The following is a 13,486-nucleotide window of genomic DNA, read 5'->3' as shown; positions in this document are numbered from 1 at the left end:
AATCCAACTGTTGTGTTCATATCCCTGAGCATGAATGAACACTTTCTAAGGGCTATATAGACATGAATGGTTTTAAAGGAGATAGTTTCTGGTTCTCTTTCCTAAAATTGAGCTGCTTGGGAATACCTCATGATGATGGGTTTGCCTTTCTTACTTCCCCTTCACAGTTACTGTTTTTTCACTTTTATTAAAGAATGGCTCACCTAGAATCCTAGTCTGGTATATTGTCCTTAGGTGTAGAAATTTTCAGGGTTCCAAAGAAAGGTAGAAAAAAATTGGTGTCTAATTGAATTCTAGTAATAGCATAACAAATCCTTGTTGCATGATGGTAGTTTCTATTTGTTTGTTTTTAAAATAATTGAAGGATGATATAATGTAGCTATTAGCTGATAGATCATTAAACATAATTTTAGTGACAGATCATTTTGTGATTTTTGATGTATAATTAGGAAGAAGTTCACAGAATTGAGTGTCATTGGCGTTTGGATGAATTGTACACTACAATACTTGCAATGATAGTCATGTATATATAAACAGTTATAGCCTTATGATCACAGGCAATTAAAAATATTATATGTCAATTCCTATGTATAATTTTGCTGTAGAGAAGATATTATATGATGTAAAAGACAAGTATTAAATATGTTAGGTTGACCTGTTGTTTGTGGGAAATGAAATGGAAGAATTAAAAACAAGAGTGACTGGGGGATAGTGTCTGTGTGGGGGTCTGAGGGAGGCTTTTCTGGCATGCTGGGAATGTTCTATACACAACCTGAGTGGTGGCTACACAGGTGTGTTCACTTTGTAAAAATTCATTATGCCCTGCCGTGTACTTTGTATAGTTTTCTGTACATACGTTAACTTCATTAAAAAGCATATTTTAAACAGTGAAAATTTTACTGACAGAAGGAGCTTTTCCTTTAATAACATTTTAAAAATGAGCTATTGAATCTTGATGTTGTTTAGGTTCCCTTCAATATACTTAAAAGCGTGGTGTTGGCTAGGTGCAGCGGCTCATGTCTGTGATCCCAGCACTTTGGGAGGCCAAGGCAGACAGATCGCTTGAGCCCCAGGAGTTGGAGACCAGCCTGGGCAACATGGCAAAACCCTGGCTCTAAAAAAAACAAAAAATTTAGCTGGGCATGGTGGCATGTGCTTAGCAACTTGGGATGCTGAGGTGGGAGGATCACCTGAGTTTGGGGTGGTCAGGGCTTCAGTGAGCTATGATTGTGCCACTGCACTCCAGCCTGGGCAACACAGAGAGACCCTGTCTCAAAAAAAAAAAAAAAGAAAAAAAGGTGGTGTTATAATTTTGTCTTAATGTAATATTTACCATTCATCACATTCTTTGGAACAATTTAAATTTATGATGAAAAATCTTAACATGCCAGCTTAAACATGCAAGAGGATATATAGTTTCCCCAAATTCTTCTAGGATGTACCAAGCAAAGAAGTTTGAAAACCACTGATGTGGGGCATCTGTAGGAGAGTGCTTTCTTTTTCTTAGCCTCTGGTTCAGTGTTTATAATTCCCTAATGATAAGAATTACCTAGGGTACTTTTGCAAAATATGCATTCTCAGGTCCCATTGCAGATTCATGGAAGTTACCATCTCCAGAGAAGGTGTATATTTAAGCACTTTCTAGTTACCTTACCTTTCCAGGTAAATATGTACCTAGAAAGCTATATATTTAAAAAGCATTGAGGTAATTTGTAACAGGGAAGTTTGGAAATTACTGTTGTAGATTAAATCAGCAGTTGGTGTGGGTCCTGGACCATCTGGATCAGAATCTTCTGGGGTACTTGTTTAAAATGCAGAATCCTGGGCTTCATCCCAGAATTTTGAGAGGTGAGACCCAGGAACATGCGTTTTTTAGGAAGTTCTCTAGGTGATTCTTATGTACACTAAAAATTGAGTACCTCTGCTCTGGATTTCAGAAGAGGGCCATAGATAAGAAAGAGAGATATTTGTGGTACCTAGATTTGACAAAGCAGTTTCTGAGATCATGGAAAGAAATTTGAACTGTGGAACAGGTTGAATAAGTTTTTAATGATTACTGCAAATATTCTTAGTTGGTTTTGAAGGAGTGGAACAAATCATAGACCATGAGTCCAGTTGAGGCTAACCAAAGTGCCTTTTTGGAGTACTGTACACAAGAATGTACCCCTGATATAATAGTAATTATTACCCTGGTTTTAAGGTGCTAATTTCCCTGATTTTCTTTATAACTTTGCCTCTTCTGTATCCATCTCTTAATGATGTAGTTAAGTTCTCAACGGGGTTCCTAACCTGGGTCTTTACTGTAATAGGATCATTATACTCTAAAATTAAGGCCTGTCTTGGGTCCCATCTGGGAGGGTCATTTCAGGCCCATGGTGCTAGTGATGATAAGAGTTCTACATAGTTACATGAGAGATTGGGCAGTTACTGCTGTGGCAATAGATTTATAAATATGGATTAGATAACCATGTGTTTGATTTTCCTGGACAGTTGTTTTTAAAAATATGCTAAATGCTTTCCCCCCTAAAAACAAATTAAGAGAACATCTCAGAAATTCTGATGTTTTAGTAGCTATTCTTTCTCAATTTACATTTTACTTAGAATTAACTCAGGTTTTTTTTTTTTTTTTTTTTTTTTTTTGCCATGCTATGTTTCTCAGAAGGTCACATCTGTAGATACCTGTGGTATAAAAACTTCCAGAATTCTTTGGTCTGGGAGCTTGCTTTTAGTTGGAGTACTGGTGTTTTTTTCACTATCTGAGTAATCCAGATGATTTTATACTATTAGAGAATCATGATTCCATTAAAGTAAAACACACAGGGGTCCTAAAATATTTTATAATGATTTATAATAGTGAACAGCACAGACTCTGTTGAAGCTTTTGAAGCTAGAATTTCTTTCACAGGTTCGGTTTTTATAGCCTGAAATTTTGGGTATATTTATCAACAGTCAACCTTTTTTTTTGTTGTTTACTTATATTTGAAATCTGTTTTAGAATAGGTTTTTATACTTGTGAATCAATTTTTAAAAACCCATTTGAAATAAGGGTCAAAGACCTAAAAATAAAACATAAACTGTAAAACTTATAGAAGAAAACATAGAGAAGATCTTTGCAACCTTGTGTTAGACAAAGGATTCCTAGATACAACAATAAAAGCACAGTCATAAAAGGAAAAAATTGATAAATTTGACTTTTTAAAAATTAAAAATATCTGCTCTTTGAAAGACACTGTTAAGAAAATGAAAAAACAAGCTATGGACTGGAGAAAATATTTGCAAAACATGTAACTGATAAAGAATTTGTGTCCAGATTATGTAGCAAACTCTTAAAACTCAATCACAAGGAAGCAAACAACTTTATTTTTCAAAATGGGTAACATATCTGAATGGATGCCTCACCAAAGAAGATACAGGGATGGCAAGTAAAAGATGCTCATGAAAAGATGCTCATGAAAAGATGCTCAATAGCATTAGTAATTAATGGAATACAAATTAAAACTATACAAAGTATCAATATACCTGTTAGAATGGCTAAAAAGAAAAACCAGAAAACACCAAGTGTGGGCCAGGATGCATGGCAACTGGAACACTTTTGCTGGCGGGAATGCAGAGTGGTATAGCCACTCTGGATAACTGTGATCTTGTGAAATATGTAGTTAGTCTTCCTCGTGTTTCCTGACATATAACTCCTTGACTCCTTGGAATCTCCAGAGTGAGAAGTGTCGTTTTATATACTAATGACTTAACTGGTGCCTGGCAGTCCCTAGGTAGCTTCAGGATGGGGACTGGTTACAAGAAAAGATCAAGGCATGATTAGAGGGTTATGACTTCCAGCCCACCCCTCAGCCTCCAGGAAGGGAAGAGGGGCTGAAAGTTAAATTAGTCACCAGTGTCCTGTCAATTATGCCTGTGTAATGAAGCTTCCATAAAAATCCCGAAGGACTGGGTTTGGAGAGCTTCTGGGTAACAGAACACATGGAGATTCTTGGCCAGTAGTGTGCCCGGAGAGCGCATAGAGGTTCTGCGCTTCTTTTCTCATACCTCGCCCATGCATCTCTTCCTCTATGTCCTTTGTAATATCCTTTTTAATAAACCAGTAAGCATAAGTGTTTCTGTGAGCTGCTCTACCAAATTAACTGAACCCAAGGAGGGAGTCATAGGGACCCCTGTTTATAGCCAGGTGGTTAGAAGCACAGGTAAAACAACTTGGGGCTTGGTATTGGCATTGGAAGTGGGAGGCAGTTTTGTGGGACTGAGCCTTCAACTTACGGGAACTGACACTATCTCCAGGTAGGTAGGGTCAAAATTGAGTTGAATTAGAGGACACCCAGTGCAAGATTGCTTGCTTTGTGTGTGGGGAAACCCCCTACACATTTGTGTCTGAAGCGTTGAGTGATTATGTTGAATTGAGAGTAGAGAGTAGGAAAAACACTTTGTTTTTTCCTCAATATCTCAGAATATAGCAGGAGAAACGGAGCTTGTTCTTCCAATATCCTCAGAATAACCGTTTGGCAGTTTATTATAAAGTTTAACATATACTTATGTGGTGATTGTAAAATGTGTCCATAAATTCTTTGACATTGCTTTCAAAAGGTTGAACTTAATTTTTCTGTTCTTGAGTGTTGACTGGATTTAGTGACTTGCCTCTAACTAGTGCAGTATGACAGAAGTGACTGTTGCTTCTGAGACTAGATTGTAAAAGACATTACAGCTTCTTACTCACTTTCTTGGATCACTTGATCTGGGAGAAACCAGTTATCATGTCATAAAGGCAGTTGGCCTTATGAAAAAGTTCATATGGGGAGGAACTGAGGCCTCCTGCCAGCAGGCAGCCCCATATGAGTGATGAGTCATCTGGAAGTTGGGTTTTCCATCCCCTCTTGAGCCTGACGAACTGCAGTGCTGGCCAGTATCTTGACTGCAGTAACCTCATAAAGGACCTTGGGACAGAACCACCTGGCTCTCTCACTCCCACATTCCTGGCCCCAGAAACTATGAGGTCATAAATATATACTGTTATTTTAAGCTGCTGTGTTTTAGCGTAATTTGTTGCACAGCAATAAATAACTAAAACAACTTACTGAACAACCAAGCAGTCCCACCTCTAGAGAAATAAAAACTTACGTTTACAGTAAAACTTACGAAAACATACATTCATATAAAAATCTATATGGAAATGCTTTATAGCAACTTTATTCATAATCTCCAAAAACTAAACAACCCAAATGGCTTCAACTGGTGAATGGATAACCGTGGTACATCTATACAGTGGATTACTACTGAGCAAGAAAAGGGGCAGAATACTGATACATGCAACAATGATAAATTTCAAATGAGTTGTGCTCAGTGAAAGAAGCTAGTCTCAAAAGGATACACACTGTCTGATTCCACTTATTTGACTTTCTGGAAAAGGCAAAATTATAAGGACAGAAAACAAATGAATGTTTCCCCAGGGGCTGGAGGTGATTGGGAGGGTCCACTACAGGGGGACTTGAGGTAACTTTTTGGGATGTTGAAACTGTTGTTTATCTTGATTGTGGTGGTGGTTACATAATTGTATGTGTTTGTCCAAGCTCATAGAATTACACATTAAAAAGGGCAAATTTTACTCTATGGAGATTTTATCTTAATGAAAAAAATCCCACCAAAAAACGCATTTGATAAAAATGATTAATAAGCCCTTTGGATTAACAGCGATATGTTTAGGATATAATACTATCTTCACTAACTGGTCTAGGACTGTGAACTATAACTCTTTAGAATGTGATAACACAGGAAAATTCTGAGTCATAGTTTACTGAATGGAAATACTTTTTTGATTTTTTAGGTCTTATGAACTTACCCGGAAGGACCGACTGTATAAAAACATTATTCGAATGCAGCATACACATGGATTCAAGGCTTTTCACATCCTCCCCCAGACCTTCCTCCTGCCAGCTGAGTACGCGGAATTTTGTAGTAAGTGCCTGACAGAGAATGCCCCAGTCCCCAGCAACTGAACCTGGGGAATATTTACCCCAAAAGCCGCCTCAAGGTGTCAACCAATCGGGGCTTTCCAAATCCTTAGACAACTGAGACTCTTTAGTAAAACAGTTGCAGAGGTAACTTTAAAAACTATTTTTATTCTGATATGCTCAGTAAACTGTCAGTATCATTTATGTAAGGGCACATTGGCATCATATAAGCATGCCCCTGTCTTAATGTATTTTTTGCTTGAATGTCCCTTCTCTCCATTGATGACTTAGTGCCTATGTAAGGATTTTTTTTTTCTTTTTTATTTTTTTTAAGAGACAGAATTTCCCTCTGTAGCCTAGAACCACAGTGGCATGATCACAGCTCACTGCATCCTCTGCTTCCTGGGCTCAAGTGATCCTTCCTCCTCAACCTCTGAAGTAGCTGGGAATACAGGCATGCACCACCAGGCTCAGCTAATTTTTAAATTTTTGTAGAGATGGGATCTCACTCTTTGCCCAGGCTGGTCTGGAACACCTGGGCTCAAAGGATCCTCCCCTCTTGGCTTCACAAAATTCTGAGATGACAGGCATGATCCACCTCACCTGGCCTGTAAGGATACTTTATATTCCTGCATATGAATTATACATGCTTCCTTTTCAGTATCCCTTTTTCCCTTGCCATTTAAGAAACATTCTTTCAGCCTTGATTTCTAGTCTTATGTAATTTATGTTCTTTGGGGGTAGAGATATCACATATCTTTGGATGTTAGGGTTTGGAGCTACAAGTTAGTCACATTCTCTTCCCTTTGAGTTCAGACTAATAAAAAAAATACACATGGGAGCCAAATAGGCATCTAAGTGTCAGCTGTATGGCTGGTAAAGTGACACAGAAACACATGGCCTGGATCCAGATCTAAAATGGGCTTCTTACTTCTTTTGCATCATTGTGAACTTACTCACCCAGGCCAGGCAGAGGCACTGGGCTCGTTTCAGGCTTTCCTCCACAGGGGCAGAGCCTGACTCAGTAGGCTTAATGCACAGAAGAGGCATGAGTACAGATGAGATGTGAGGTAGGTCTCTTGTGAAAGTCCAAATTATGGTGGTAATAGCTAACACTTACTGAATGTTTACTTTCTAGTAGGCACCTCTACTCTGGTAGTACTTTAGATGAGGTGACTAAGGTACAGTTTGGTTAAGAAACTTTCCATGAGTTATGCAGCTTGCAAATGCAGAGTTAGGGTTCAAACCGGCAGTTTGGCTTCAGAGGCCACGCTCTTTGTCTCTGTGCTTCATTGCTAATGGCACTGGGCAGCATACGTGCAATGACCATTCCCCAGTAGCATCAGTGTGAGAGAAGTCACTTCTACCATGAGGAACATCAGGTGAGACACACAGAGAGGACAGTTTTCCTCCCAAGAAGTCCAAGAAAGAGACTATTTCTGTTTTATGGATAGATGAAGTAGCATGGGGAGAAGAGAGAGTTATCTCTAGACTTCCTGACTTTTGATTCTTTTAACCTGTTAGGCTTGCCAGTCTCTCTGGGCCACCTTTGTTCATCTTTTGGCAGAGGAGGCCAGCAGTTCATCAGGAATGCCTGCTTCACCATTTATCTAATAGCATTTGTGGCCCTAGCTGGGGCCATTGGTTGGCAATTCATTGTTTGTCCACAGATGGCTCTGCAGTGGGTCACATAGAAGTCTAATTAAATGAATCAACTTCAGAGCTTCAATGCACTCAAAGCTGCAAATTTGTAGTTAAGAAATTTTTTGCTATGTGACTTTAGCCAAGTTACTCCAACTTCTGTGTGCCTTAATGTCCACATCTATAAAATGAGAGTATTGCTGGTGCTGACCTTATAAAGTTGTCAAGATATTTAAGTAGGTTAGTATGTGGAAAGCACTTGGGATGGTGCCTGATAGGGGTGGCTTGATAAATGTTTAATACTATTTCCTATTTCAGGCTATGTTTGTATTAGTAGTAGTTATGTTTACTGACTATACTAATACTACTATGTTTTTACTGTGTTTTACTATTTTACTTTTAGTATGTTATGTTTAACTACCAACTAAAGTTGTAGTTATGTTATTAATAACTACTATTAATTAGTATTAGTTAAACATAATACTAATTAATAGTATTAGTTAAACATAATACTAATTAATAGTATTATGTTCTGGCCCTCCAGTGCTTGAGTGTGGCAATAGGAAATTTTTTTGGAAGGAAAGGGACACCATAAACAGACTGGCCTTTAGAAAAATAACTATGTGAAATGAGTCGGCAGAAGCAGAGAGAAGAAACTGGTGGTCTCTTTGAAGGTTATTGCAGTGATGTGGATAAAATGGATAGGTATGAGTAGAAAGAGTGCAAGAACAAACATTATTGCCTGTGTATGGGGAGCGAGGCAGGGGTCAAAGAGGCATCCTAAGGTTTGAGTCTGAGAAGCTAGGAAGACCATTGGGTTTTTAACCAGGGAATGTAACCAGGAAGGCAAAGGAGGAGCTGTTAAAGGGGTAGAGGAATGTTACATTTTGGACAAGGTATGGATTTGGATGTCGATGGGGCATCCAGGTAGTGTGTTTTGCAGGCAGTTGTAAGAGCAGCTTTGAGTTCTGGCCAGAGATGTAGATTCTGGAAGCTGCAGGTATGGAGATGAATGTGATTACTAAGGGAGAGAAAAACAGAAGCAGCACCACAGAGAATCAGAGAGGAAAGGGAGATTGAAGAGGAACAAGGAAATGAGGTCTCAGAGGAGGCAGGAGAGGGTTAAATCAAGAACCCAAGTAGAAGGGTGAGCATTAGAAAGAGAAGTGGGCATGTGTCTCCTGAAAGAGGAGAAGGAAGAAGGCTAAGTTGATGACCCAGATAACATTTTAGATGCAGAGGAAAGCAGGTAAATAGGTTTATGTTACAAATTCCTAGCCTTCTTGGTGAACAGGTTGATGAGGTCTTATGCCAGGAGTGAGGGGCCTAGGGATGGGTGGGTGTCTAAAAAGGCAGAAAGGGGTTGGAATAGCCTCTGCAGGGCCTTTGAAAGAGAACTGATAAGGATTGGACATGAGGATTGCTTAAAAACACTAGAGACACCAGCCAAGGTGATCTAATGAATTTATAGTTTTTTGTTCTAATAAGAGAAAACCTGTAAAGATACAGCCTAGAGACCAATCACTGTCTCCAGAGATGTGAAAGCCTGGGTACTCCCCAAACTGTTCTCAGTAATTTGAGTGTAGGGGTTGGAATACATGGCACACTGGTCTATCTAGGGTTCTGTCATCACTGCCAGTTACAGTATTTAGTAGAATAGAATTAGAGGTCTATGACCCTGAAGACCATGACTAAGGATCTGTTGCCAACTCCAGCCATTTCCCTCAAGGGAACAGCTTTCTAAGCAGAAGGAAGAAAGAAGCAACAAAGAAGAAGATGGGGTGGTACCAGTATCAGAAAAGCAAAACTTTCCCCAGAATTGGGCTCTATGGCCATCTCTAGTTGTAAGAGAGACTGAGAAATGATTCTAATGTGAATTTTCATGTCCGCCAACTAATTACAGATGACTAGATTTCAAAGCAATGGGTAAATTTGTAGAATTACAATTTTAGAATTATAAAAGATCTTAGCAAATCAGGCTAAATTTTACAAATCTCATTTTAAAGATAAGACTAGGTGATTTAAGCAAATTACCTCTAGAGTCATATACTCCAATAGCCAGAATTACAACTCAGATCTTTCTACTCCAGGTTCATTGCTGTTTCTGTTAGACCAAGCCTGCTGCCACTGTAGGAACTGGAAAGCACTTGAAAGAACTGGGGAGCCTGTTTAGTACATCTTCATCCTGAAGCAGAGGTTCCTGAGCGAGACTGCCTGGCGTTTACCTCTGATTTTTCTTGCTTCCTACCCACACATTTAGAACCTGTAAAAGAGAACAATCCTTGTTCTGAAAATACCACAAATCAAGGAGAAAAGCCTAGCATGAAAAAGTCTTTGATATTTAGAATTTCAAGAACATTTAGGATTTCGATCATAGTGAAACACCAGAAGAAGCATTAACTTCTTTTTTTTTTTGAGACAGTCTTACTCTGTCACCCAGGCTGGAGTGCAATGGTGTGATCTTGGCTCACTGCAACCTCTGCCTCCTGGGTTCAAGCAATTCTTCTGCCTCAACCTCCTGAGTAGCTGGGATTACAGATGTGCACCAAGCCTGGCTAATTTTTGTGTTTTTAGCAGAGACGGGGTTTCGCCATGTTGGCCAGGCTGGTCTCGAATTCCTGACTTCAGGTGATCTGCCCGCCTGGGCCTCCCAAAGTGCTGGGATTACAGGCATAAGCCACTGTGCCCAGCCAGATGTTGTGGGAAGTCAGGGACCCCGAATGGAGGGACCAGCTGAAGCCATGGCAGAGTAACATAAATTGTGAAGATTTCATGGACATTTATTAGTTCCCCAAATTAATACTTTTATAATTTCTTATGCCTATCTTTACTGCAATCTCTGAACATAAATTGTGAAGATTTCATGGACATTTATCACTTCCCTAATCAATATTCTTGTGATTTCCTATGCCTGTCTTTACTTTAATCTCTTAATCCCGTCATCTTCATAAGCTGAGGACGTACATCACCTCAGGACCCTGTGATAATTGCATTAACTGCACAAATTGTTCGTAAAGCATGTGTTTAAACAACATGAAATCTGGGCACCTTGAAAAAAGAACAGGATAACAGTGATGTTCATGGAACAAGGGAGATAACCGTTAGGTGTGACTGCCTGAGAGCCGGGCGGAACAGAGCCATATTTCTCTTCTTAAAAAAGCGAATAGGAGAAATATCGCTGAATTCTTTTTCTCAGCAAGGAACAGCCCTGAGAAAGAGAATGCATTCCTGGGGGAAGGTCTCTAAAATGGCCACTCTAGGAATGTCTGTCTTACACAATTGCAGATAAGGGCTGAAATAAGCCCTGGTCTCCCATAGCGCTCCCAGGCCTATTAGGATGAGGAAATTCCTGCCTAGTAAATTTTAGTCAGACTGGTTGTCTGCTCTCAAACCCTGTCTCCTGATAAGATGTTATCAATGACAATGCGTGCCCAGTGGGACATGAAACTTCATTAGCAATTTTAATTTCGCCTGGTTCTGTGATCTGACTCTGCCTCCATTTGCCTTGTGATATTTTATTGCCTTGGGAAGCATGTGATCTCTGTGACCCACACCCTATTCGTACACTCCCTCCCCTTTAAAAATCACTGATAAAAATTTGCTGGTTTTGTGGCTCAGGGGGCATCATGGAACCTGCCAACATGTGATGTCTCCCCCGGACACCCAGCTTTAAAATTTCTCTCTTTTGTACCCTTTCCCTTTATTTCTCAGACCAGCCGACACTTAGGGAAATAGAAAAGAACCTATGTTGAAATATTGGGGGTGGTTCCCCCGATAGCCAGAAGCATTAACTTCTGATAAGCCTAGTTCACAAAGTAGAGGGTACTGTCTCCAGACAGCTTTGATCCCTTCCCTTCCCTGCCCTCCCCTCCCCTCCCCCACTTCCCTCCCCTACCTTCCCCCCGCTGCCTTTCCCCCTTCCCTCCCCTCTCCTTCCCTCCCTTCCCCTTCCCTCCCTTCCTTCCCCAGGGTCTTGTTCTCTCACCCAGGCTGTGGTGATCATAGCTCACCGTAACCTCAAATTCCTAGGCTCAAGTAATCTGCCCACTTCAGCCTTAGAAGTAGCTAGGACTACAGCCACACACGACCATGCCTGGCTAATTTTTTTATTTTCCGTAGAGACAGTCTCAGTATGTTGGCCAGCCTGGTCTCGAACTCCTGGCCTCAAGGGATCCTCCTGCCCCAGTCTCCCAAAGCACTGGGATTACAGGTGTGAGTTAGCCTGTTAATAACTAGCCTGGTCGTTTTCTTAGACATTTCTGTAGAACCTTGTGCTTCCTTTTTATAACTCTCATTGCTTGTAATTACTTGTTCAATGTCTGTTTTTTCGGCTAGTCTAATCTTCATGATGGTAAAGACTGTATTTTTTAATACTGTGTGCCCCACACCTAGCAAACTGATGGACACAGATTAGATACTTAGAGGTATTGAATGAGTGATGTTTGGAAAGTTTTGTTATTTTTTGTTTTGCTTTAATATTAATAGCCTCTTGCTCAGGCATTCTGTTCAGTCTGCAGAGTATCTGGGGAAAATGGCAAAGTGAAAAAAATATATAAACTGAATACACATACATATATTCAGTGGCCTCACTTTATGGAAATTTAATTTTTTGTCATATATAACTATAAATATGTCTTCTATAGCAGGACTTATAAATTATATTTTTTGAAAGGTAATATATTCCCATGGTACAAAAGAAATTCCAAAACAGTCATCAGTGAAAAGACTCTTTGCTCCTCTTGTTCCTCAGTCATCCCGTTTTCCTCCCCAGAGATGATCAGTGTTACTAGTTTTTTACATACCCTCTAGAGATATTCTTTGCATTTACTAGCAAATAACGTGTGCGTATATGAACGGATGGGCGTATATAACATACCTTGCCCTGCACTTTCTGTTTTTTTCATTTAACAGGCTATCTTCAAGATCATTCCTTATCAGTTCATTAATAACATTCTTGTTTTGTGTGTCTGCTTAATATTTCGTTGTGTAGATTAGATGTCTGCAAACTATATCCCTTGAGTGAAATTGGTCTTCTGCCAGTTTTTATGTGTCCCACAAGCTAAGGACCATTTTTAAATGGTTGGAAAGAAAAGAAGAATAAAATTTTGTGGCATGTAGAAATCATATGAAATTCAGTGTTCATACATAAAATTTTATGTAAACAGCTACACGCCTTTGCTTACATATTGTTTATGGCTACTTTCAAGCTACAATTGCAGAGTTAGGTAACTGCCACAGAAACTGCATGGCCTGCAAAGCCTAAAATATTTATTCTCTGGCTTTTTACAAAAATAGTTTGCCGACCCTTCATATAGATGCATTGTAGTATATTTAATTAATATTTTGCTGTTATAACACAGCATTGAAAATCTTATATGTGTAATATTTTACACATGTGTGAGTAGAACTAGAGGATATACTTCTAGAAGTAGAATTGCTCACAGAGTTTTAAATTCTGTGCGGCACATTAAATTTTTTCTAATTCTGTTAATTCTGCATCAAGGGAAAAGGCAGGGGAAGATGGGGGAGAGTGGACAAAAGATCTCTTTCTTTCCTCCTGCTGAAGTAGTTTGTGGCATTGACAAAGTCAAGTTTGTGTGGGAGGCCTTGAAGAGACTGGCTCATGTCAGAGGGAGAGGAAAGAAAAGGAGACAAGTAGTTGCTGGCAAGTCATCTGGGAAAAGGAGCTGAGCCTAGAGAGCTCCTTCTGAAGGCCTGCCTGGTATAGGCCCAAATGCAGGGTGGAGGGAAGTGTGCAAAACTTCAGGACCCCAGTATCTGAAAGTCTTGTTCTGATACTGGAGCCCTAGAAAAGGACTTGCCTCTTAATAGGTCCAACCAGAGGAACAGAAACCATAGGGAACTTTCTTAGGTTTATGCTGTTGTATTCT

General features: G+C 39.7%; 1 protein-coding gene across 6 annotated transcripts in view; it reads left to right on the top strand.

The window, feature by feature from the left end:
* The window catches only part of TTLL5 (tubulin tyrosine ligase like 5), a 297,166-nt gene that overhangs the window by 23,203 nt on the left and 260,477 nt on the right, over window positions 1-13,486 (top strand). For all 6 annotated transcript variants that reach the window (XM_003260781.3, XM_030803999.1, XM_030803998.1 and 3 more), the window contains exon 6: window positions 5,828-5,958. In XM_003260781.3, the coding sequence (XP_003260829.2) occupies window positions 5,828-5,958 (131 nt within the window). The remainder of the gene's footprint in view (window positions 1-5,827; window positions 5,959-13,486) is intronic.

The sequence above is a fragment of the Nomascus leucogenys genome, chromosome 22a, assembly GCF_006542625.1.
Source record: "Nomascus leucogenys isolate Asia chromosome 22a, Asia_NLE_v1, whole genome shotgun sequence".
NCBI classification, from domain to species: domain Eukaryota; kingdom Metazoa; phylum Chordata; class Mammalia; order Primates; family Hylobatidae; genus Nomascus; species Nomascus leucogenys.
The sequence above is the reverse complement of the archived record's forward strand: the minus strand, read 5'-3'. Positions and strand labels throughout refer to the sequence as shown.